This window comes from Anarhichas minor, unplaced genomic scaffold (genome assembly GCF_050575085.1).
Source record: "Anarhichas minor isolate MPS153535 unplaced genomic scaffold, ASM5057508v1 ptg000062l, whole genome shotgun sequence".
Classification (NCBI taxonomy): domain Eukaryota; kingdom Metazoa; phylum Chordata; class Actinopteri; order Perciformes; family Anarhichadidae; genus Anarhichas; species Anarhichas minor.
In genome coordinates this window covers 6357413-6385246 of record NW_027466508.1, presented here as the reverse complement: position 1 = coordinate 6385246, position 27834 = coordinate 6357413, and the positions used below count along the sequence as shown (strand labels likewise).

The following is a 27834-nucleotide window of genomic DNA, read 5'->3' as shown; positions in this document are numbered from 1 at the left end:
AAGATCATGTGAATAATTAGTGAATAAACAGAGCTGAAGGTAGCAGCAGTAATAGAGAAGTATTGCTAAGTGCAGAAACTGCTTGCATATTTACCTCAATACGATATTACACGATCCAAATACCCGCACAAACTAATCCACTACACCAACACATGCGCTTCATAAGGCACATTAGCTCAGGGATTTAGTTAAAATCATAAAAGAAGCATATCTTGGCAGTGAAGCAGAAGATGACGGACGGAGGTTCTTTGAGTGAGTAGAAGGGAGAAGATGAGATAAAGATCTCTCAGCATACTGGCGAGGAGAATGGAGGAACAGTATCAACCAATTAGTAAAATCATATTTCGGGGCTTTAGGGTTTAACGTGCTACTGTCCTAAGTGTAACCCTCCACTTCTTTTATACTGGAGCTTCATCGCGGCCCCATTCAGGCTGCACCTGTGCAAGAACATGGACGAAAACCTTTTCCTTCAACATCCACAAACTAACCGATGTGAAACATTGTAACGCAAAAAATAAAAAAAATGTAAATGGAAGTGCAAGTCCCGATGTAAAAAGGGAATTCCCGGTTGACTGCATTGCTCAGTCAGTGGCTTTGGAGGAAGTGAGGGGTTCAGTCTCTGAAAGGTCTTCTTGAGGAAACACCACATTACACACCTTCTGGCCCATGTATGTGACTCTTTCTGCAATGCAAAAGACAACAGGAGGAGTGTTATTATCACGGGCCGACTGCTAACATATCAATAAATATTCAAATATCACAGCCCAACTCACCGACTAGCCGGTAGACACATTTGGGTTTGTCCTTCCAATGAACACCCACAAAGTATACAGGGACTCCAGTCAGCATGATGACCATTCCCAGGCCACAAACCACCGGCTCAGAGTACAGACTGAAGCACAGCAGCACAGCCCAGAATATCAAGTAGGCGATGGGGACCAACATGCTTACCTGCACAGGACAAAAATATAATAATTAATATTAAAATAATAAAAATAATTTTAACTACAATTGCCAATTCAGTAATTATTAATAATTGGTCCAAACCATACAGTCCTGTATGTGTCTGAATTATTGTCTGCACAATTGGAAGATATAGGAAAAGACTAGACATACACTTTGTCACTTGTTTGTGTTTGTGTGACCCCATTTGTTGTTAATAACAATTCCTAAGAGGCTCATTGTTATCTCACTATGTAAGCTATATCATTTATGTTATATTATTTTGACATTTCCTCATTGTGCTCTGCTGTCAAGAGGTACCCTTAGCTTTGGATTTTTGCTAAGAAAAATATTTTTAAACACGATTTCCCAGTTACAAATGATCGGATGAAAAGTTAATATTCAAGCGGTGGCATAAGAGTTCTGGCACAGGGGTCCCTGCGCGTCCCTTTTAAATAAACCGAGAGCTATGAATTGATAACATTCTGTCATGTCCTGCAGCGGGTCTGTGGTTCTCAGCCTTCCGTACCTTGATGGGTCTGACCAGGTTGGGTCTTTTCTTGCGGAGGTAGAGGAGGCCAGCAATGGTTACGCCGTAGGACAAATAGTTGATAAAGGACACATAGTTGATCAGGTTGTGTGTCTCTCCGATGCACAGGATGAATATGGTGGCAGTGCACTGTGGGAGGTGAAGGTAAGGTCAAAGGTCAAATACATATTGAACTATTTTTAAAGTACTGCAAAACAGTACCATATTCATTTAAAACACAGTTTGTGTGAGTGAGACAAAGTAGGCTAAACTGTGAGTGCGGCACTCACGCAGACCAGCAGGGCGGGGATAGGAGTGCAGTTCTTTAGGTGGATCATAGCCAGCAGATAAGGCAAGTGACCCTCTCTGGCGCCTGAGAAACACAATCTGCAGAGAGACAGACACATTATGCATATGTGTGTGTGTGTGTGTGTGTGCGTGTTCAGGTTTACTCTACTTGTTAGGAGTAACTCTTAGCATAAAAGGGCATTCATGAAAGTAGGTTCGGCATGTCGTGTGTTCTACCTGGAGGAGGTGAACAGATATCCGTTGATTCCTCCAAAGGTGGACAGCGCTACAGAGATCGGCATCACCCAGGAAAACATCCCCAGCAGCTTCTCCCCGAATGTCTGGAACAACACAATATCTGATGGGTCAGATATTTGAGAAAATAATTGAATAATTGACTTACTGATTCAGTCATTCAGTCCCTGACAGTAATGCGTTCATTTATTAATTTCACTGAAAGATGCAATGTTGGACCTTTCGTCTCTTTAGCTCACTTAGAAACATTTTTTCTTTAATTTTATTTTCTAAGAACGGCTTTATCCTTTTTCGAGGACACTGCTTGTAATTCAAGTCCCACAAAGGAAAGTAGTCACATACTGAACTCATGACTGTTTCCCAGTTTTCCCTCTGGGATCATGAAAAAAAACTTTACCCGTAAACTTTAATCTTATTGACTAATTAATTAGTTGGTTGAGGTCTGTCTCGTGCTACGATTCTCAGCTTCAGCAGACATCCAGTTTCCAGACAACTGAGACTCTTGTTAAACAGTATATAAACTGCTATGAGCTCCTGTATGAGACATACATTCATGGAGAGACGGAGAGCTGCTCACCACTGCCACAGCGTTGGAGGCCAGCAGCTCCTCGGGGGTCATGGAGGAGAAGTAGGCAATGTTGGTCATAGTGTAGACAAGGGTCACCAGTGGGATGGAAATGTAGATGGCACGGGGCAGGTTCCTGATAAAAATAATGGCAATAATTCGAAAAGTTGGTGTTGTTTTCAGGAGCTTTAACGAGACTGAATTCAAATCAATTATAAAGTCCTGAACTAAGGGATAAGAAGTAGTATGCTGTGCATGTGGCGTACTTGCGTGGCTCCACGACCTCCTCTGTGACGTAGTTGAGGAAGTTCCAGCCGCTGTAGGCGAAGGAGGCTTGAAGGAAGGCCAGCGCTATCTGTCCCACTGAGGGGTCCTGACTGAATTCAAAAGCCACACTGGGCCGAAGGGCGTCATAGTGACCTGGAGAAGTTGAGAGGAAGGGATGTGTGGATGAAACAGTGAAAGGATCCTCTATAATATCACATAAAGTATTACTGCAACATTTCACTTGTTCATCACCATAGTATTGCTTACATCTATAAAACTCGAAGTTACTTAATAAATGTATTTTTCTCATTTGTCACTGTTTTTTTTGACTTAAAGAACTTTACATGTTATGTCTACTTATGTCCACCAGGGGTCAGCAGTGTCATTACAATCTGCTGTGACAGGATTTACAGTCTGACAGGAGCTTTCCTCCAAAATGACCTCATTAGAAACAAACACAAACCTAAATACTGTTGGTTCATTGTTTCACATAAAGGTGTTGAAACGTTTTTCAACAGTGTTAGCATTTTTAATCTCTGAACTGTTTTGTTTTTTCCCAAAATGCATGCTGCACCCAAATTACACGAAACACTATAAAACTATTTTGCTTTTGTCAGAAATGGATAATTTTGATAAGCTGTACATTTTGTTTAAAAGTTTTATTTTGTTTGTATACATTTTCTGTCTCAGTGAGTTCTAATGCTGTAATGTTCCACATGATGGTAATGCGGAACTTTGTCATTATCCCGTTCTGTTGTGGAAAATGTAGGTGGTATATTTAATTTCCTCTGTTCTTTTACATATTTTTTATTTGATTTTCAGTATTTGTTATTTCAACATTTTCCTAATAATTACAATAAAATCAGTGATCAAACGATGAATGCACTATTTCTAGATATGTCCACAGAAATCATGTTGAGGAGTTCATCTTACCAGAACGTGCATGTGTGTGTTTACCTCGACAGATCTGGATGAGTCCGACCACTATGATGAGTACCAGAGCAAGCAGTTTTCCTACAGTGAAAACATCCTGGATCCTTGTCGCCCAGCGGACACTGGAGCAGTTCACCCAGGTCAGGAATACTGACGCAGACAAACAAACACACACACACACACACACACACACACACACACACACACACACACACACACACACGCACACACACACACACACACACTTAATGTACTTTAAAAGAGTCATGTTTCTGACAGGCTCTGCCTTATAAATGCAGGTCTCTCACAGTTCTGTATAAGTACCGCCTCCACTACAATAATAACCTCCACTAATAGGAGGAAAAACATGATACACTTTTATGAAATACAATCCTAACCTTTAAGGAAAAGCAGCAAAGGTATTCACCGGCTGGATGCATGGACTACATGTATTCTGCTGCCTCTTTCATATTTATGTCAAACGCTCTAAGGTCTGTGCGTTTTCGCACTGCACATAACATTCCACTCTTGTCAGCACAAAAAAAACAACGCATCTTTCCTGACAAAACAGACAGAAGTCTATAGAATTAAACACTTCCTACTTCCCGTTTCCTACTTGCATATATAGTGTGTGTGTGTGTGTGTGTGTGAGTGTGTGTGTGTGTGCGTGTGCGTGTGCGAGCGCATATTTGCCACCATAACTAGGGCTGGCCAAATTCCAAGTAGCCCTTGAACTCATTACAGTGTTAAGTGAGCGGTAAACCCAGTAGCAAGTGTGAATCGGGCTTCCAGCTCAGAGTAAAAAAAGGAAAGAGGGAGACTTTTGTGCAATTCTTTCTTTTCTTTTTCAACTTTAAGGTGTGCAATCCTTTACACATCATACCACGGATTTTAGTCTGAAAGTCAATGTACTATAACTGCAATTCAGTCAGCCAGCTCACATGGAATAATAGACTATTGTATGTAAATGTTCAATATGTACAGCATTAACTACATGGAGCTCAGCTCAGTGCTTTGTTCGGTGGGGTTCGGCATGTTAGGTAAGAGCTTGAGATGGGCTGCCTGAACTGAATTGCCGGCTTCACTTCATATATGCTGTTGGGATCTGACCCTGCTGTCCTGGCTGGCTGAGACCTTCACACGTGCTTTTCAAACAAAGGAGCAGCCATGTTCCTTCCTTTCACCAAAACGCCTGACATGGGGTCTACAAGAAACCTCATGCCGGATGACCACACCCTCCAGCTCCAGCAGAAACCTGATGCTGGTCCCTCATTGGCCAAGAAAGGGCCCCCCCACTGGTTGTGCCACCTGGTTTATAAGCCTGAGCACAGCTAGAATTCTTTCTCTTCCGTCCAGACACCGCTGGTGTAAGGAGATCCACAAGGCTCTCTTCACCCCGGACACACGCTGGTGTCAGGAGGTCCACAAGGCCTCTTCACTCCGGACTCCTCAAACTCGCCCTCTCTGATGACAGGAGAAGGGGGGAGTACTCCCAGGTCCTGAGTGACCTAAGTGGGTCCGAGCCCACTTCCACAGGCGAGCGAGACATTCCGCATAGGTCAAGTGTACGCCTAGAACGAACGCCCTCTCCCACGCGGGGAGAGGTAGATCACCCTCCCCTTGATTTTAATAATTATGGCGATTCAGACGGTTTAGGCCCTCTCCGCGCGCAGGGCCTGCGCACCTATCACATAGAGTCCCGCACGAAGGACGTAGAGCGCTTCGATCCAAATATTCGCTACTCGAGTATTGATGACTGTCTCAGGGTCCAAATCAGGTAATGCCACCGCACTCGTCAGAAAACCCGACACCGACTCGCAGCCCACCTGACTAAGCCAAGTGACCTTCCCCTCTGCTGCTCAAGTCTACTTAGTAGGGTGGGGAAGAGAACTCAGCACACTCCCTGAAACGACCACTCCCAATTGCGCGCCCCCCCTGTTCTTTAACCTTCTTGGGCGACCTTGTTCACAAAGACAATGCCCTGTGTGTATATATATATTTCAGTCGTACTGGGGGGCCATAACACACTTGCTCTACTCGATTCCAGGTCAGAAACGAACCTAATGTGTCCCCCCCCACCTTTCGCATACACCTCTAGGGTACCACAACCTTAGAGGCCCTTCCAGCACCCTAGTTCGGAAAATCCTTTGTCAGCTAAGCCTTGTTTATCCTGCTCTGTCAGCGTGATCCACCTCCAGTTTGTTCAACGAAGCCACCGCCTTCTTTCGGCCGAGTCATCGTCCGGGCGTGTCAAGTCGCCAGTGCCGCAGGGGACAGAAGATGCCTAGTGCACGAGGTTTTTCTTCCAGCTCCTGCCCCGCTTTAGGGAACTGAACTTGATTTGCGCGGGGGACCTGTCTCCATCTCTAATTAGGGGGGAGGGGCGGGGGAAATGTCACCATTGCCCGCCACGACACACCACAGAATGAAGCCGTTCGCGACGCTTCCCTGAGTGCTGGCGGTGACGTGGTGGTATGAGCCCTCGCCACTTGAACAGCTCGAGGGGTGAAGGCTCTGACAACAGAAACTTAGAGAGATGCACTTCGCAGGGAGTGCAACTCGCCAATCTAGCCAGTGTTGAAACCAACCAGAAAATCCGGCTTATCATTGACTACTAACGTTTAACTGCATGCTTCAACTCGCCCTGTAGGCATGCACTAACCGCTAACAAATCCAACTTCAACCAGAACATTTACAAGACCTGAAAAACTTTCATTGTGACTGTAAACTTACGCTCCACTCTCATAACCCTTTGCATGCTTTAGAGACTCTACCAGAAGTGACCAAAGAAGACATAACCTACGCCGTAGCAGTCAGATTTAATGCAGGACCTCATCAGAGAACAGCTCATCTGTCAACAGCTTGAGCCGCTCTAAACCCCAGCCTAGCTGGTCACCCTAGACCGTGTTAACAAAATCCGTAAATCTGCTACCACTACTGTTATGCAACCCTCACAGGTACCTCTGGCCTATAGTCTTGGCAGCGCAATTCCAATAGCGATAGATCCTAAAACTTAGACATAGAACTCGCTCTAAATCTACCGATCAGAGTGATAAACGCACATATTATGTACAAATACATCCAGAAGCTACAGACCAGACTGGATTCCCTCCTATTCGTAACACCACGTTTTAACCAAACTGCGACGGCTCCGCCGACGGACTCCAGTCTCGTCTAGGAGTAGAACCAGTAACCACTGTTCCCCGCCCCCTCACCTGCTTCTACTTTTCTACTCTTCTCTCTTTTGTGTTTTGTTTTGTTTTATTTGGGTTGTTACTTTCTTTGACACTATACCGCAATGCTAGGATTATCACAAAATCATGATTAGCGATTGAATTATTTGGGAATAATGTTTTTGCTCACCTATGATTTGAATTGTGTATGATAGTAGATGTAGGTAGAGGTAGTTAAAGTCATCTGCCCAGATGCCACCTTAGTCATCAGCCCAGATACCAATGAACTCTGAACCCTATGAACTCTGAACTCCGAACTCCATGAACTCTGAACTCTATGAACACTGAACACTGACTGTTTTAACCACTGCTTTTAGTTCCCGGAATACTTGGACTGTCTAACCTCTTCAGGTTCTCAGGAATACCTGGACAGTGTTTCCCACCACATGGATGCACGTGCCAGCCCTTGGTTTGCTCTAAAGACCGTGGCCATCACCCCGATCTTCAGACCAAAGGGGGGATGTTGGGATCTGACCCTGCTGTCCTGGCTGGCTGAGACCTTCACACGTGCTTTTCAAACAAAGGAGCAGCCATGTTCCTTCCTTTCACCAAAACGCCTGACATGGGGTCTACAAGAAACCTCATGCCGGATGACCACACCCTCCAGCTCCAGCAGAAACCTGATGCTGGTCCCTCATTGGCCAAGAAAGGGCCCCCCCACTGGTTGTGCCACCTGGTTTATAAGCCTGAGCACAGCTAGAATTCTTTCTCTTCCGTCCAGACACCGCTGGTGTAAGGAGATCCACAAGGCTCTCTTCACCCCGGACACACGCTGGTGTCAGGAGGTCCACAAGGCCTCTTCACTCCGGACTCCTCAAACTCGCCCTCTCTGATGACAGGAGAAGGGGGGAGTACTCCCAGGTCCTGAGTGACCTAAGTGGGTCCGAGCCCACTTCCACAGGCGAGCGAGACATTCCGCATAGGTCAAGTGTACGCCTAGAACGAACGCCCTCTCCCACGCGGGGAGAGGTAGATCACCCTCCCCTTGATTTTAATAATTATGGCGATTCAGACGGTTTAGGCCCTCTCCGCGCGCAGGGCCTGCGCACCTATCACATAGAGTCCCGCACGAAGGACGTAGAGCGCTTCGATCCAAATATTCGCTACTCGAGTATTGATGACTGTCTCAGGGTCCAAATCAGGTAATGCCACCGCACTCGTCAGAAAACCCGACACCGACTCGCAGCCCACCTGACTAAGCCAAGTGACCTTCCCCTCTGCTGCTCAAGTCTACTTAGTAGGGTGGGGAAGAGAACTCAGCACACTCCCTGAAACGACCACTCCCAATTGCGCGCCCCCCCTGTTCTTTAACCTTCTTGGGCGACCTTGTTCACAAAGACAATGCCCTGTGTGTATATATATATTTCAGTCGTACTGGGGGGCCATAACACACTTGCTCTACTCGATTCCAGGTCAGAAACGAACCTAATGTGTCCCCCCCCACCTTTCGCATACACCTCTAGGGTACCACAACCTTAGAGGCCCTTCCAGCACCCTAGTTCGGAAAATCCTTTGTCAGCTAAGCCTTGTTTATCCTGCTCTGTCAGCGTGATCCACCTCCAGTTTGTTCAACGAAGCCACCGCCTTCTTTCGGCTGAGTCATCGTCCGGGTGTGTCAAGTCGCCAGTGCCGCAGGGGACAGAAGATGCCTAGTGCACGAGGTTTTTCTTCCAGCTCCTGCCCCGCTTTAGGGAACTGAACTTGATTTGCGCGGGGGACCTGTCTCCATCTCTAATTAGGGGGGAGGGGCGGGGGAAATGTCACCATTGCCCGCCACGACACACCACAGAATGAAGCCGTTCGCGACGCTTCCCTGAGTGCTGGCGGTGACGTGGTGGTATGAGCCCTCGCCACTTGAACAGCTCGAGGGGTGAAGGCTCTGACAACAGAAACTTAGAGAGATGCACTTCGCAGGGAGTGCAACTCGCCAATCTAGCCAGTGTTGAAACCAACCAGAAAATCCGGCTTATCATTGACTACTAACGTTTAACTGCATGCTTCAACTCGCCCTGTAGGCATGCACTAACCGCTAACAAATCCAACTTCAACCAGAACATTTACAAGACCTGAAAAACTTTCATTGTGACTGTAAACTTACGCTCCACTCTCATAACCCTTTGCATGCTTTAGAGACTCTACCAGAAGTGACCAAAGAAGACATAACCTACGCCGTAGCAGTCAGATTTAATGCAGGACCTCATCAGAGAACAGCTCATCTGTCAACAGCTTGAGCCGCTCTAAACCCCAGCCTAGCTGGTCACCCTAGACCGTGTTAACAAAATCCGTAAATCTGCTACCACTACTGTTATGCAACCCTCACAGGTACCTCTGGCCTATAGTCTTGGCAGCGCAATTCCAATAGCGATAGATCCTAAAACTTAGACATAGAACTCGCTCTAAATCTACCGATCAGAGTGATAAACGCACATATTATGTACAAATACATCCAGAAGCTACAGACCAGACTGGATTCCCTCCTATTCGTAACACCACGTTTTAACCAAACTGCGACGGCTCCGCCGACGGACTCCAGTCTCGTCTAGGAGTAGAACCAGTAACCACTGTTCCCCGCCCCCTCACCTGCTTCTACTTTTCTACTCTTCTCTCTTTTGTGTTTTGTTTTGTTTTATTTGGGTTGTTACTTTCTTTGACACTATACCGCAATGCTAGGATTATCACAAAATCATGATTAGCGATTGAATTATTTGGGAATAATGTTTTTGCTCACCTATGATTTGAATTGTGTATGATAGTAGATGTAGGTAGAGGTAGTTAAAGTCATCTGCCCAGATGCCACCTTAGTCATCAGCCCAGATACCAATGAACTCTGAACCCTATGAACTCTGAACTCCGAACTCCATGAACTCTGAACTCTATGAACACTGAACACTGACTGTTTTAACCACTGCTTTTAGTTCCCGGAATACTTGGACTGTCTAACCTCTTCAGGTTCTCAGGAATACCTGGACAGTGTTTCCCACCACATGGATGCACGTGCCAGCCCTTGGTTTGCTCTAAAGACCGTGGCCATCACCCCGATCTTCAGACCAAAGGGGGGATGTTGGGATCTGACCCTGCTGTCCTGGCTGGCTGAGACCTTCACACGTGCTTTTCAAACAAAGGAGCAGCCATGTTCCTTCCTTTCACCAAAACGCCTGACATGGGGTCTACAAGAAACCTCATGCCGGATGACCACACCCTCCAGCTCCAGCAGAAACCTGATGCTGGTCCCTCATTGGCCAAGAAAGGGCCCCCCCACTGGTTGTGCCACCTGGTTTATAAGCCTGAGCACAGCTAGAATTCTTTCTCTTCCGTCCAGACACCGCTGGTGTAAGGAGATCCACAAGGCTCTCTTCACCCCGGACACATGCTGGTGTCAGGAGGTCCACAAGGCCTCTTCACTCCGGACTCGTCCAGGGGACAAGAAGATCCACGAGGAACCGCGGCCTCATCAAATCCTATCAGGTCACATGTAACATTCGCTGGTCGAACAGACTGTGTTTTATTTTGAGTTTTGGATCCTGTAGTGCGAGAACGGATAACTCCTATGCCCCGTTCTCCCACCCTTTTTGTGTACACACCGCCGGCAGAAGGTAACAATCTTTCCTCGCCGAAGATTTCCGGGAAGGACGACCCAAACCTCGTCCCTCAGCCGAAGTTAAAAAGCCCCTCTCTGCAGCGAGGAGGCCGAGTCTGCGCCAGCCAGCCCCGAGGCCGCGCCACCGAGAGCCAGCGGCTACTTGAGGACTGAGTGATCCCCACCACGGGAAACGTACCCTACCGAACGAAGCTTCTACAAGTAAGAGTTACTGGTATCTGGGCCTAGCTTAGCTTAACTTAGCATTAGCTTAATTTAGCCTATTTGTTATGTCGTTGTTATTCCTGTATCTTGTTACGTTAAGTTACTGTCGTGTTATAACGTGTTATTGCGCAAGCATCGCGGACCACGGAGTCCCGTTATATTGTGTATTTCCTGATGTAACTGTTTGCATTAGATCCGTCGCTGCTAGTGGATGTGGAGGTTGTGATTTTATCACTTCAAAGACCAAAACCACGGTGGCGGAACCTCGTCTCGCCGACCGAGTTTCGGGGTGATACGAGAGCAATACTCGCATCTCACCGCAGTGATAAAGATGTGTTTTGTTTTGGGGACTATTTTATTTTGTTTGGTTTTATTCTCTCTTCTTTAAATCGGCTCTGTGAGTGAGATCTGGAACCGCAACTATCACCGTACAAGCGTGACCGGTCGGTTCAGAATCCGACCGCAGAGTTTACGAGTGATCAGCTGTTCCTCACATTCTCACTGCAGCGCCGAGCACCGCGCTCAGAGCTTCTCTCTCTCTCTCCCTCTCGTCCTACTAACCCGCACACACATAGTTAGATTCACTGATTTTGGGTGAACCTCTCAGACACGTGGTCGCGTAATCTATTGTCCCAACCCACATTGTGCGCCGTCCCACGTGGTTACACGTAGCCACCTCTCAGCTATCTTGTCGCGGGTCAATAGACTCCGCCATCTTTGCTTGTAGGCTCACACGCCCCTTTTTAGGTTACGTACCATCACGGTTTGAGTAGCTCCCCCCCCCTTTCGTTTCCACACACTCACACACACACACACACACACATGTACATATATCTATATACATATCCTTACCCCACTTTATTCATTTGACTTTAGGTATTAGATATATAATTGTATGATAATGTTTGTTGATTTTGATAGTACTTGATTTGATCATTTATTATTTTGATTTAATAAACTCTGTTATATTTTAAAGAGCAGTCGTCTGTGATTACTTGTGCATATGTGTGTAATAATAACTGGATGTAGTGGCCTGTGCTCGAACTTAAACCTTCACTTTCACTCTGAATGTGTAATAGTACTCAGACTATTGACATTATGAGTGAACGCTAATTATGAGACTTAGTTTTATTGTTTGGTTATTGGTCCCTGTTCGCAGGGTGGTGCCCCGTTACTATTAATAATCATTAATAATTGTTACTGACATTAATAATTCTATTGATGTCAAGAATTTAGTTTCTTAGATGCTGATAACCAAACACGCTCCTCTAGGTTCCCAACAATGCTGTATACTATGCTGACTGCTTTATGGTGCTGGATGTTGTGATGTCATAAATCACTTTCAGACATGCACCTCGTTACACAAACGTAATGGACATTTCTTTATCACTTTTGACATGGCTGAGGACTAAATTAAATACTGTGGCCTTAACATAAAGTGCATATCACGCAAAAGGTTAAACAAACAATGACAGATATTACAATCATAATGTTCTGTATTCTTAAGAACACTGTAATACATTTGTCTTTTAATTATCATTTTGTTATACACAAAGAAAATCAGCACAATAAACCATTAAATCCTGTGTGGAGGAGATTCTCTACATGTTGTTTCATTCAGAGTATTGCCCTTTCGGTGAAGTGCAAAGGGCTGTGCAACATTAACCAAACACATGGCTTTCTAAATTTAGCATAATTCAATCTGAACATTTCTACAACCACCTTAAAAGATTTTAAAGTATCAAACCAAATCCTGATTTAAAGTGGCCCGTGTGTGTGTGTGTGTGTGTGTGTGTGTGTGTGCCTGTATGTGGTTGTGAGGAGGTGTATCACATGAAAGTGACAAACGCATACCCAGTATTTTGTTGTCTTCTCAATGACGTACCATATCAACAGGGAGTTCAATTCAATTTAATTTATTTTGTACAGCCCAAAATCACAAATTACTAATTTGCCTCAGAGGGCTTTACAATCTGTACACATACGACATCATCTGTCCGGGGACCCTCACATCAGTACAGGAAAAACTCCCCCAAAAAAGCCTTTAACGGGGAGAAATAGGGGTTTAACTTGTATAATTAGTAAATCCCTCTACCTCAGCCTCAGCCTTCATGCTTGCTGACCATTGCCCGTGTCTCACAGAAGTTCAGAAGCTGAACTCTCTGAACTCTCTCCCTCCTCTCTTTTAAGACTCTCCATGTCCAACTGCTGCTAAATACAGATTGATAGTTTTTTTGTTTTTTTCTCTTATTATATATATATTGTCTAAATGTTTTTTGTAATCTATTGCACTGTATTCACTTTATATGTTTATATGTTGGACTAGAGAGAAATGTCTTTTCAACTCCCCTGTATGTTCAGTACATTGTGGAATTGACAATAAAGCAAACTTTGAACTTTTGAACTTTTGAACTCACGTGCACTCAGATTAGTGTGGCACTTCAAATCGTGAGCTAGAGATTATGAAGCGGTTTAGGCGACTGGATTCGAGGAAGATATACGTGTGTTTGTGTGTGTGTGTGTGTGTGTGCATATATGGGTGACGGGTGTTATCGACCATGTCATCCATCACCGGGGCAAGGTTTCCCTCCCACCACAGAAATCGGAACAAACTCCTTCCGCTGGAGCGGACACACACACACACACACACACACATGTGAATTTTTGGCAGGACGTATCGGTGGCACCGGGCAGAGCTTTCTCTTTTTCTAGAGCTTTTTCCCTACAACACCGCGGTGTTTTATAGTCAGTCACCCTTGGGGTGTTGCATGCATTTCCGTTCCTGTGTTCCCGTGAAGCCCCCCACCGCATCCACCACCTCCTCCCCCTACTTCCTTTATGTTAACCCTGACAGGAAGGAGGTGCCAGCAGGCTTTGAATGCGACAACGCAGGTAAATCTGTGTCCTGCCATCACAGCTTCTATTGAAGGCTGCCCCAGCACTAGAATACTAAACTAATTACTGCTTTTACTCTTAATGAATTCTGAACCCAACTTCGTGCAGATTCATCAGGGGGCTTTAACCTCAGGAACGCCTCCTCTCGGTTCAGGATCTGGTCACAGGAGTCACTGAAGTGGCAATAACCCCTCAGTCCTGTCTGTCCACCACAAGTTGACTCCAGACTCCCCTCAGACTACAGTAAATCTACAGGATTAAGTCTGGGTCAAAGACATGCTGACAACTAACATAGTACAGTCAGTGATGTAGTGTAGGGGTATAAAAGGAAGGCTGCACCAAGCCATCACTGTTAATTTGTCTTTATTTAACTTCCATTCAGACTTACAGGTGCAAGATGCAGGATTGGGAGTATTTTGATTGCCTCCCAGCGGCTCTCAACATGGCGACAGCAAGCTGGTGCGTGATTATGAAACCCACTTTTTTTCTTGGTAAGACCTGCCCTATGTAGGAATCTGACAGGAACAGATTCACAGTGACATTCATCATTGTTTTTGTTGGCAGGTTTCTAACCAAGTAGTTCTGTTGCCTAAACCTAAATGGATCCTGACGACCAGACGTCCGTATGTGAGGAGTTGGCAATGTGAACAAGCTGGATGAACACTTTATCCCCCGATTTCCTTCTTGTTTAGTTGTAGCTATTAGTCTACTGTCAGACCACATTCCCTCAATCAAATTCAAAGTAGGTTTGTGCAGCATCCAATATAACATGTGGAAAGGGAATCTGTGGAAGTCTAGGACTGCAAACATTAAATTGAAGTCACTCAACCACGTTAAAGAGTAACTTAGGCATGATGTCTGTTTATATCCTTAGCATGTGAACTGTGTCAACCCTGTGCCCATAGTTGTATCGTTCTGACTGTACGGAGGGCTGTAACAGTACACAATGTGCCTGTGAAAGGCATTACGCTTCTGGCAGTTCAGGACACATCGAAGGTCGAATTATATCTACTAATTTTATTGTATCTATTTGTTATTTGTTAGGAACACCTTGAGGGAATGCTAATTATGACAATCTCACACAAATGTGTAATAGAATAAAATTATGAAAGGAAGACATTTGGACAGACATGGATGTGAACTGTGAGGTGGTAATTCTAGTTTTGTAAATGTAAAATCATTTTCTTCCATTAAATGAAATACAAGTTTACATTTTTTTAGTAGAATAATGGCGCAATTTCTTAGGGTTGTTTTATGGAATATTTCAAAGTCATCCATCAAAACCAGTGGGCAACATTTAACATCCAATTGGCTGCAACACAACTCCTACTCCTTCACTTGCTTCCACTGTTGCACCACCACACTGATGTGGCACACAAGTGACTAAATTGGCTCCCTGCTGCACTGGAATGGACAACAGTCGCTACCACTGCTGTTTCTCCTCAGTACAACTAAGAGAGAATCAGGCCGTGTATCCCTCGTGCTTTGAAAAGAAAAACATTATCACATTTTGAGTGATTGTTGGGTATGATGTTACATAAATTAATGATATTCTATTGTTCATTACTGGAACAAGTACTTCATGCAGATTGGTGATTTGTATCTAGTTAAAGTGATCCACGTTTGACAGAATAAAGTGCCGTTATCTCCTGAAATAGGCATGACTGTGCTGCTGTAGGCTGTCAGTGCTCCTATTATTAGAAGAACACTACAAACCCACAACTGGACAGGTCTGGTTTTCTGAAATACACACACACACACACACACAAGGGAGAAAGAAGGGGGGGGGGACATATATCTAGGCTGACTCACATTCATAAACCAACCTGTCACAAAGAAAAGTTCAGTGGACACGACAGGGGCCTCAATAAGACTCAGCAATGCAGAACAACATTTGATCCGGTTAATCTCACTGAGTGTTTCAGACAAACCACCAAACGCTGAAAAATGTTAACAATTTATCCCCGAGAGCCGAGATACTGCACATTTTTATTCCGTAAATTGATGTTGATTGCTGTCTCACACAGGTTTTTGCTTCTGGGGTTCATTTTATGGTGTATGGTTTATGTCGGGAAGTGCATTTACGATTTACGAACACTTCTACAGAGTGACTCACTCAACGCAGAGTTGTGTAAGCCAAAGGCTAAAAGGATGAGTTACCTTTGAATTAAAATAGCAATCCATCATCTTCTCTCAGTAAAGGCTGTAGGTGGTGATAACTAACTAAACGTTTGTTTACACCACCAGTTTTAGAGGAGTGACATGTCTGCTGTTGGTGTTTAAGGATGATGGAGCAATACTGAAAAGACTTATCAAACCGTACACTGTCAATGTTTCTATCATCCACGGGTTCAGAGGAAAACCTTCCCCATTTGTTATCAGGATGCTGTGGAAGCGGACATTTTTGGACATTTCCCCTGCTAATAAAGTTTCACTCACACTGATTGAAACTTATATAACTGCTGGTCCCAGATACAATCTCACTGTAGGTCTGAAGTGTGATGCTGTGGACCAGAGAGGAGGACGGAGGCGTTACCAAGCAGCCAATAGGAACATCAAACATCCAATCAGAATGTCAGCTGGCCAATGGGATTCTCCATCATCGATGTGCAAGGTGTCCTGCCCATTTCCTGTTTACATGGTGCTCCGTGACAGGAGCGTCACGGTAACCACTGTGAAACAATGCACAATGGCGTAGACATACCCTCTCATTAGCGGCGTCCACAAAGGCTGGCACCATTATATAGTCTGACACTGATACTGACACACACACAAACTCGTCCCACACTCAAGAGAACAACACATAAAAACACCACACATAAAGTAGGCCCCTTCGGTTGTAACATTCTGTCGCCAAAAATAGTGGCGGTTCACCAGCGTGCTCTGTAATTGCAAACCCCAGGCACCTACACACAGATTCAGGCACAGATCCCCAGCCCTCTGCCGTCCATCCCCCCGTTTCTGCATCCAGTTCAGACAAGACCAAACTGGCTGGCGTGCCTAACAGATATATGCACAATCTGCTTTCGCCACTGGCTATTAAAATACAGATTGCTGTACTGTACAATATTTCAAGGAAGGGCGCTAGTCAGATTAGAAGCTGGAAATAGATCACAGCGTTTCATAAGGAATCCTCAAATGACAATGACAGCCGTCAGCACACTGTGAACTATCACAGTATCATAATATCTTCAAGGCATGAGATGAAAGTAGCTGGATTTGGTTTGCAGAGATTGTTTTAGCCTTTCAAGTTCCGTGGCTTTTCCCTTGCTTTACATTTAAAGAGCCTCTACCCACCAAGTTAGCCACTCACTCCCAACACGTTGGTCTCTGGGTGCTCAGGTTTATCCTGCTGGATGGACAGATTTGTCTAAACAGGGACCTGTTGTGCTTTTTCCTTGCTCTCATTTGTTTTACCAGCACTTTTTATGATCTACCATCATTCAATGCTCAATCAATATTTCTTTAATCGAGTGTGCTCTGACCTTTTTACCATAAGATCAGTTGCTAGGAAAGGAAGTTTGCTCTGATATTTTCCTCACTGGGCGTCACTCTGGGTCATACAATCAGGCGACCTGGATATCGAAAGCAGCAGAAGGTCTGAAGTGTGATACTTTGAACCAGGATGTCATGGTGACGGAGGCAGAGACCCGCAGTGAGCAGCCGATAGGAATGTTAACCAGTCAGCCACAGTATCAATACACCAAGGGAACGCTCTGAAACTACTTTCTCCAGGCAAACGACCAAGAATTCCATCAATGACTCTTCTTCTGTTTATACACATTTTTGTGAGCCAATCAACCGGACTCACCTGGCCCACAGCAACCAGATTTTCAGTTAGGAAAGGTTGGGATTAGCTTTTGGTAGAAACGGATCAACAGTCAATCAAAAATCAAAAGCGTTTTCCTTTGCTCTACTATATTTGTTGGTTTAAATGTTCTATATATGATATTTAGAATCATAATAAAGCATGAAACAACTAAATGCTGTAGTGATATGATATAGTGGAGTAATGTGTACCTGAGTAGAGAATGAAGTCACTCTCCCTCTGTGTGTGTTGTAATCTGACCTTCTCCGTTCTTTGTTGAGAACAAGTGCAGAATCTCTTTATTTGAATTTAAAAATAATATTCTGCAAAATGCTGAATATCGTGGAAATTGACAAAATGAGGAAAATCAGGGTTTTCCCTACCATTATACGCGTTTTTCACCCTCCAATGAATTGCCACCTTAACATGGTGGAGGGGTTTCAGTGCGTCAGTGACCGTGAAAGCTGAGTTATCGGGGGCAATATCTCCTGGTAGGTCTCGGCGACATGGAGCTCGGCCGGGAACAGCCCCAAAACCTACATGGAGCTGCGCTAAGGGCCCACCACTCGCAGGGATAGGCATTGGGGTCGGGTGCATTGTGAGCCGGGCGGCAGGTAAAGACGGGGACCTAGGCGTAGAGAGCTTCAGCAGTAATGTGGGGGTTGTACCGGACGGTTAGGTTGGAGAGGGAGCTGAGCCTCAGCTCTCGATTTACCAGTCTATCTACATTGAGACTCTCACCTACGTTCAGAAGCTTTGGGTAGTGACTGAAAGAATGTGATCGCAGATGCAAGGGGCCGAAAATGAGCTTCCTTTGTTGGGGGGCTGGGCTCAGCCTTAGAGAAAGGGTGAGGAGCTCAGACATCCGGAGGTAACTCGGAGTAGAACCACTGGTACTTTGCATCGAAAGGGGCCAGCTGAGATGCTTTGCGCATCTGATCGGGATGCCTCCTGGAGGCCAATAGGAGCGCAAGACACAAAGTAAACTTTGGGGGAGGGGTCGTCTGTTAGTCATCCAAATAAACAGAGGAATTCGACACTAGCAGCTAAATTTAAAGCACTTTATTTTACAAAAGGATGGACTGTTTTGTTTTATAACTACATTGAATCACTTTCCTTGATTAAAAACACATCAAATTCATTGATGTGACACTTTTTCTGATGAAAATGTGCTTAAATCATAAAACATATCATTCAGAAAAATTTTAATGGAAATCATTGAATTTGGGAAAAAATTTAATGGAATCTGGAAAAACATGAAACTTATTTGATGGGGCCCTGTGTGTCAAATATTTCTTCCAAGGAATAGTGAATAGTTTTGCCAGTCTCTATGCTATGCTATGCTATGCTATGCTACGCTAACAATCGTCTGGATGGAAAGCTGAGCTACCATGAGAATGGTGTTTTTTCCAAAAATCATTAGAGCGTCACTAGTCTTGTCACGATTAGGCTTTGCCTTCTGTGTTCTGTGTCTCTACCTGTCAGTCTCTACCTGTCAGTCACTCCCTCATCATCAGCCTAACTCCCTTCACCTGCCTCTGATCACTAATCAAGCACTCCCTCCTCATCAGCACAACTCCCCTCACCTGTTCAAGCCACTTTATAAACGCCTGCCTCTCAGTCACTCACTGCCAGATCATTGCCATTTCTATCCGCCTGTTTGGCTCGTCCAGTTCCCGGGTTTCCAGTCTGCCTGCCCTGCCAGATTTTCTCCCTCATTTCTTGTCTTGTGCTTGGACTCCCTGTTGTGTTCTGGTAACGATTCCTATTTTTGTTCACTACTCATTAAAACCTGTTTCTCACTACCTCTGGTCCTGCATTCGAGTCCACCACCACACCCTGTGACAAGTCTTTGTTTGAATCAGTTTGTTAATCTCTGACCTTTGTTTGTTGTACCTCTTCCCGTCACATAATGGCGATCTTGCCTACACCCACTTAATGAAAGCTTGTACATTTGCTGTTTTAATGCTGTGTTCCTGCAGTGGAAGGTAAGACATTCCCAGCTGCGAGGTTATATTACACTTAATGTATTGCTGTGGCACAGTTCACAAATATAAGGACATGCAAGGCTTAAAATGAAACGTAGGCTTAAAAGAAAATGTAAGTGTGTTTGAAGAATTGAACGTGTGATGTTGCATATGGTTCATAGTGAGTAAAAGGACCTGCACTGATTGGCAGATGATCTCTGGAAAGAAATCTTCATAGCAAATAACCAAAAATAGACTAAACAGAAGAGCTCATGAATCATAACTAAAACACATCGTGACTTTCAGAGTGTTTTCTATGTTTGTGACTCACAGATACAGATGGTGGCGAGGAGTCTGGTGGCGATGTACGGTGGCAGGCAGTCCTCGAAGGCCGGCTGCAAGACGTAATTGGAGAAGGTGAGCGCGATGACAGCCAGCGTTGTCGGATACATGATGAGGACGGCACTCCATAACAACAGGAAGCTATGGGATGAAGAGACAAAACGCACAGGATTTCTTATGTGAAAGTAACACTTTGAGGTGGACTGTTTTTGGACAGGCGAGGAGCTCTTGCTGCGTTCTTTCATTTACATTCTGACTTCGCAGTCACACTTGTACATAAGAGCTGCCCAGCACAACCATAGTTTCCTGCTCTTGGTCTCTGTACTGCGGCAGTTGGAGTTGGGTGACTTGCTCAAAGGCATCTTAGCACCAGTTATAGGAGACTGGTCTCCTGCTCAGACATGAGGAGACGGTGAAAACGGCACTATACAGCGAATGGAAATTGTAGCAAATTGTTATCAGAATAAAGTGTCTTATCTTACTGTGACCTTGATTTTTTTTTATTATTTCTTTGCACTTCTGGGCACGTGCAAATGAATGAGCCACACAGGACTAAACTAGTGCATTCACAGTGCTAGGCATATTTGACCTTTTCAGTCTTACAGTGCTGCTCTATTATCAGCTGACATGTCGCATGATCAAATGAAAGTCACAAGACCTTCAGGGCTGATTTGTTCCAGACAGGCAGACCTCTTGTGTACAGACTGTTGCAGTATAATCTGTACCAAGTGAGTACAATTGCTGCAATCTAACACTCTCGACATGAAACTTGTCAAAGATGTTGAACTACAAACTGCTGTTGTAGTTTAGGCACAGTGTTAAATTTGCACTAAGTAGCATACAGATCTCCGTCGGGTGTGTCTGCAGCGACCACTGCTGTATTGTGCGATTGAAGTCAGGCGTCGTACAAGACGTTTCATACAATCTTGCCAAAACCAAACTCACCAAGCTGTCTGGCTGCTCAGCAGTGGCTGAGTTATGGCTAGGTACAGCAGTGTGTGTATAATGTTAGTTCCGTTGGCTGTTGGCATTTAGCCAAACACACGGCCCACAACAATAAAGGTAGGCAAGCTGCAGAGCAGCGACCGAAAGGTACGCAGCAGTGCGAGTACTGGCAGTTCCGCTAGCCAAACACATTATCCTTCCACTGTGGGCACAGAGTAGTGGCTGTGGGGTCTACCGGATGAGGGCCGATTAAGAGCGGTGAGTGAGGCGTCACAAGGCTGTCAAGGCTGTCGATGTCAACGAGAGGTCCTTGAGCATGCTGCCATAGCTGGCCACCCAAAATATTCTGTTTGCTGCTGCAGAATGTGAGATTAGCTGTGGACAGACACAGACGTGCTCACTCACTCACTCACGTACTAATATGTGAACAATCGCATTATCCTCCTGGTGAAGATAAACAAAGGGTAACTGGACAAAACAACAGTACTTACCCTACTAGCCCTCCAAAGATTTCTGTCACATATGAATAGTCTCCTCCAGATTTTGGGATGGTGACACCAAGTTCAGCGTAGCACAGGGAGCCAAGGGCACAGATCCCCCCTCCACAAACCCAGACGATGAGTGACAGCCCCACGGAGCCTGCATGCTCCAACACTCCTTTAGGTGAGATGAATATCCCAGAGCCAATAATGTTACCTTTGGAGAAACACAAAGATTAAGAGGGTTATTTGCACTTGCCTATGAATAATACAAATATTTAACTAATAAGTAGTCAGAGAGCATAAACCTCTGCAGAAAATGTCTACCTATTACACACAAAGCAACATGTATTCATTTAATCTTTTGTTTTTACCTTTTTTCTTTTATTGGATATTGATAGTGGTAGAAAGGAAAGGGGGGAGAGAGAGAGAGAGGATGACATGCAGCAAAGGTTGAAACCTGGACCGCTGCGGTAACGATCAATTAAATAAGATATCCATATAAAAAATGTTTAAAGGCACCAATAAACTCAAAAGCTGTAAACAAAAGCGGCTTAGACAAAAAAACAACGCTGTCATCAAATCCCAAGAGGCTTGTTAAACCCTCCCAACCATTTAAATAAAAGCTCTAGGGATTCACTTCAACTGACTTTAGTTTCATTTAATGACTTGTGCAATCTCTAAAGAACACCTGTCATCAACGTTATGTCTGTCTTCTGGTGGACTGTAAGCATCCGGGAAACTGGTTTTGATCTGGTCTGGGTTTTGGACTAATAAATGGACTCATATCAACCAAGTCAAAGGTCACGCGTCTCCCAGTCCTCATTCCTGACAGTTGTGCTGCTATAATGCATAAAGTTGGCGGTTTGCCGTTCAGGATTGGTTGATTAATGTGTATTTTTGCGGGTTAGGCGGTGCGGTCGGGCTCATATAACAGATCGGGTGGGTATGGCGGAAATTTAAAAACCCTGCCCGGAGTAGTTAAATATGTTGAATATGTTTTGGTCTAATCGTTCTGTTTATAATATAGCTGCAGACGCGATGACACCTTTGACGACTCCTTTTATTTTTGACATCATATGAATATAGGCAGGTGTACGCTGGTCGGCTTTGAATTTGTTGTAATAATTTAAGTATAAAATAATTAGGTGAAAATGATTTGATATGCTGGAAATGTCTTTTTATGGTTATTTATAATTAATTTAGGCTACCAGGGAGAGTGCACAGCGCACTGTGGTCATTTAGTTAATCTAGAGTAAGATACAGAATTTATTTTTATCTTTTTTCCCATTGACCTATCGATTGGTTGAAGGGCAGAGAAGACAGAAGTTCAGTTTTTCTCGTCTACACTGCTGGCAATCGATTTGCGTTGGCGTGGTGAGAGCAAAGATGCCGAACCACACGGCAGCGCATCCTGTGGCATTGCAGGCTGCATGTATTGAATATTCAGAGGGATGTCAACAGGGTCAAAGGACAAAAATAATAGCCAGAAAACACTGAGTTGTGACTTTCTCACAGTTTTTGATCGGACTTTATGAGAAGAAAAATGAAATAGCAGGGCAGACCCTTTTCAGATTAGTATAATTAGGCAAAACCTAAAAAGAGTAACTATAATGACTTGTATAGATCTCGCCCAAGTTGTTTTTCTGATCATTTTACATTTATCATAAGTCTTTACTTATATAAACAGATGTAAAGTTTTATAGGCTCTAACTTAAATAGGGGGAAAAGTTTCACCCTAGTTGCACGGTACTAAACTGAAATTAATCTTGATTTTGTTGATCATCAGTAATCAGTTATTGCATGTAGTTGCAGAGTCAAGCTTACTGAACTCCAGCTGCTGAACTATTCTGTCTATGTCAATCACACTAGTAATGGTAATAGATAATGGTAAATTATCACAAGCCACCCTGTTGGAGCTATTTCATTAGTTTGATTATTTTGTTATTTGTTCTTATTGTATTTATTTTTGTTGACATAGGGGCTCTGAGCACAAGGCTGGGCATGTGTCTACCTCAAGGAATTTAGGTAGGAGGTGTGTCATTGTCAGGGGATGCACCTGGAAGGGACATGTTTTTTTACCAGAGCAAGAGAGCAGAGCAACAGAGAGACTGCACGGGAAACGTTTGCTTTTGATAACTATATGGAAATCCACCTAAACTGCAAATCACGACTGGACATTGGACTTCTTGTCGGTTACAAACCGACTAAAATGGTGCATCAGTGAACCTTTTGGTGTAAGTTTTGTTTTGATATTTTTTCTCTTTGACAAATAGCCACTACACACCCAAATATGTTTTTCTTGCTGCATTTATTAAAAAGCAGCCAAGTTAGATAGTTGGAAAACCAGCGGACCCTTAATTAGCTCCCTGGTGATTTGTATAATGTGTATGCCATAGTTTACAATTAATTATAGTCCCATTGTATTTAGTGTGTAATGGTCATCCCAATGAGCTAGCATGCCCAATACCAGGGCCATAGTTATGTCGGATGAACCAGTTCATTGAACATGGCCTTGTGGTGTAGTGGAATCATGGCTCATTGAGGCTCCTGGCTCAGCTGTCCCCCCAAACAGGGATAAACAGAGGTTCCCTGGTGGCTCAGTTGGCTAAGGCCCATACTAATAGGCAACCGTGTCATGAGTTCAAATCCAGCCTGGCACTCATATGTCAGCACCCCCACAAAAAGAAAAGACAAAAGAAAAACTAACAAGCATGAGAAAGTAACCAAACAGCAGCTGTCCAAGCAAAACATGGTTTGCGCTGTCGTTCATGTTTTTCTCCTCATTGGAGAACTTCGGGACAAACGGAGTCTTCGAGAACAAAATATGACTCTGGCCACTGTAAACATTTTTGCTCTTTAAAACCCAGTGAGGCACGCCATCACATTGGACCAGCACTGAATGCTTCCTAATGATGCAGAGGGAGAGAGGAGGTCCGAACAGTGCATTTATCACTGTCACATTTGATTGTGGAGGCCGTGGTGAGATGCAGAGCCATTGCATAACGCCTACGTTGTGTTTGTTATGTCATAAAGTTTGGCATCAAGAATAAGAGCATGAATCAGAGTCCTACTGACCCTCTCAGCCTCCCTGCACTTTAGCTGGGAAATTTTCTCAAATGTACTGCTCAGATCAATCGTCATTTTATTCAAATTGTGGAGATGAGTAAAGAAATACACCACCACGCTCTTCTGTCAACCCATAAGCTTGTTTGAAATTTTTGCAGTGTTTTTTTTGTTTCTCTCCATGAGTCTGTCTTACAAGAATTTGCAGGCACGAAGCAGGGAGTGATGATAACAGACTCCCTCCAGTGGGTAAATGTGGAGCAGGATGAATTGTTTGCTGGCGTGGAGGTGGGGCTGGTAAAATGGGGCAATGTAAGTCATTTGATACATTTAATTTACTGTCCAGCCCCTAAACGTAAGCAGTAGTAGTTGCACACAGAGAGGCAGCAGCCAATAGTCCACCTTATTAGATGGAGCGGCGGATATATGAGTAGGCTGGATCAGGTGGGTAGTAGCACGACTCAAGTTGTATGTGCGTAATAGCTGCACACAGGCTTCACTCCATCTGTGCACCACAAAAAAGACTTGGCAACTGGTCATTTGAGCACTAATTTCACACCAGCAACATTAAAGTAGACCAAGTCCATAACCCTCGAAGCTCACTGATGTACTGTAAAGCAGTGTTTCCCAAACTTTTTCTCTGGGGACCCGGTTCACTGTAGTGCTTGTCTCCCAATCGCGAGAAGAGCAAATTTGTACTTTCCTGACCATTTTTACTGACATTTACACGTCACCTTTTATTATCTTGAATAGGAAAACTAGCCATTTCGAAGTGTTATTAAAACACACATGTTTAATACTTTATAAATGACACCAAATAAATGCTTTTAGGCAGAGATAAGAGCCTCTGAGTGTTTTTCTCTCATCAGTAAAACAACAAACAGAATGCACACTATACTGTCATATTAGATTCAATTGCTGTAAGTAAGCTACAATAATCAGAATGATAGGAAAATTAAGGCTCCCACGTGTGGCTCAAAAGTGGACTGCAGATATAAATGTTAAATAAAAGACTATGGAAGATATGTATTTATTTATATATCATTATTTGGCGACCCTATAAAAAAAATACAGGAGAACATTCCTGCCCTCTGCTATAACACTTTACAATAAATCACCTCTGGCCAGATCATCCTCCACATAATTACACACTGCTACACTGTCGTTTGCTGGGGTTGATTTTTAATTTTTGCACTACTGTTTTTCACTGTTTTTCACCTAGTCAGTTAATTTAACACTATTCTATTTCATTATACTGTGCATTTTTGTTGTTTTATCTTATATATTCTATATTTTGATATTTAATTTGTCCTACTCCGTTATTCTATTGTATATATTGTGCATTTTTTAATACTTAATATTTTTGGTTACTCTGTTACTTTGCTTCTTGGTGTGTCTTGCTGCTGTAACATACAAATTTGAATAATGAATAATAATGAATAAAGCACATATCTATCTATCTATCTATCTATCTATCTATCTATCTAACTGTATCAGCCTCTATCAAAGCACAATAGATGTGACCTTGCTTATGAAGATAAGGTATTAAAATGATAACATTACTATTGAAAGTGCCACACTGTAGCACTTCCTTTGTAACACTTTTTGAATGTCACATTGCTATTTAATCCTCTTTCCACTGAGATCTCAGTCTGTTTGTTTTTTGCCCTAATGATAAAACAGCCTCTATTGTTCTCTATATATTACTTTTTCCAGTAGGTTTGTGTGTCAAGTCTGCACAGCGAAGCACTTCTCCATTTTCATATTTATCTCAATATATACAACATGAGGATATGTGAGCAGGCAGGGGTAGTAATCAACATTGTAAAAAAATAACAAAATAAAAACACTGTGGAAATCACCGGGTTTCAATTAATTCAACATCTGTCTTCAACTTTCAGTCACTTTGATCTGCCGCAACATCCCTTTTACTTGGAGGGTGCCGCCTCTACTCCTGGTGGAGGAGCTTATCATTTGGAGGGCAGATGTACAGACGGAGTTATGGAATCTTATGGCAGTACTGTAAGTTTTCCCTGGCACATTCCTAATCATACAGGACATGTTGCTTCACTCTTTCATTCACCCAGTCCTCCAAATTCTGTATAGACCTGTCACAAGCATTCAGTCCGGTCCTTTCATCCTGCATGCTCTTGGTTCATGTGTTAATCTGACTATAATGTGAACCATATAGATATATATTTTGAGTGACCAGCCAGAAGGTAGAGCCTCCCTACTCTAAACATGCAAGTTAGCAATCCGTAGTGTACAATAAAAAAAAAAAGGTGAGTTAGTGTACTCATCTCTAATAAGCTAAATCCAAGAACAGAATCTCTCGCACAGAAATAACTCCATGACCTCATGACAACATTCATGTCATGTCATTAAGTCATCTGTGTCCTCCCCCTGCCTCCAAAAATGTAGAGGCTGGACTCTGGTTATCAGCTGGTGCTTGGGGAATCCTCTGCATTACTGTCACATTATCAGAGCACATATTGCATAACTTGTTGCAGATGAGGTCGTTTATACTGTTACACTATATCACTGTTCAGCAGCTCATCACGTTTTAAAACAGACCGTTACTTTCTATAGAGGCATTTTCTAATGCAAATGTGCTGTTCTGCAGAACGAGTGCATTTGTATGGCTACGAGCGGGTGATAATAGTATGATTGCAAGGAACTACATTGATGCTTTGCTCTACCCCGGTGTCACGCTACTCGGGGTGTGGAACCCACAACCCTGGCAGTTTAATGCTCGACTGTTCCACAGAACCATACATATATGGAGGCTGTGCTTTGTCTGCATGCCTTTCAAGTTCAACAAGAGGAGGTCCAGCCACGTAGGCATGTCCATATTCAGATCATCACGACTGATGCAACAGTTTCCACATAAAACCCAAGTGGACCGATACATCAGAGGTGGGCCATCCGCGCGTAAAAGCGACTCTTTCTGTGCGTATTTAGGCGGTTCGTGCCAAAGTCCGACTACTAAGCCATATCTAAATGTTACGGGTTACGGCGAATTCCATTCCATACAGTGTACTTACAGTAGTTTCGGAACAACGGAACCCGTTCTGTGACTGTATCCTATTGTGTGCCCTGATGTAACTTTAACATCAAAGCAACAATTGCACACCGGTCAGGTTACGATAGTTATTCCGCTCAAGCACTTTCTCCTTGTAGCTGAATTCACTGTATCGACCCATTCTCCGTGAACACACGATTTAAGACAAAAGCTGGCACACTTACCGATGATAATAGCGCAAGCGCTCAAAAGTCCAATTTCTTTTTTCAGAGTGACTCTGTCGCTCTTGGAGGACTTATTATCCTTCTTCTTTTTCTCTTTGCCCTCCATCTCCTCCGCCTTGCAAGTGCGCTTCCTGCCCGCCTCGGTCCGGTCCAGATACCGTAGACTGAACCAAGCTCCACTCCCCGGGTTGCCTTTATAATTTACTACTGATGAACGGAGGGTATGCGCATGCGCACGACTCGCCACTGAAGTCACCCACCAAGACTCAGGT

The 27834-nt window shown here is 43.9% G+C and overlaps 1 protein-coding gene across 1 annotated transcript; it reads right to left on the bottom strand.

Annotated features, from left to right (window-relative positions):
• Window positions 1–50: 50 nt before the first annotated feature.
• On the bottom strand, window positions 51–27683 carry slc7a10a (solute carrier family 7 member 10a). The gene is made up of 11 exons (XM_076077792.1): window positions 27563–27683; window positions 21263–21467; window positions 19816–19967; window positions 3804–3929; window positions 2846–2999; window positions 2592–2715; window positions 1997–2100; window positions 1762–1858; window positions 1472–1621; window positions 774–951; window positions 51–682 (listed from the first exon to the last, which is right to left on the bottom strand). The coding sequence occupies exons 1-11, from the start codon at window positions 27666–27668 to the stop codon at window positions 582–584; spliced, it is 1497 nt and encodes a 498-aa protein (XP_075933907.1). The 5' UTR covers window positions 27669–27683; the 3' UTR covers window positions 51–581.
• Window positions 27684–27834: the final 151 nt, after the last annotated feature.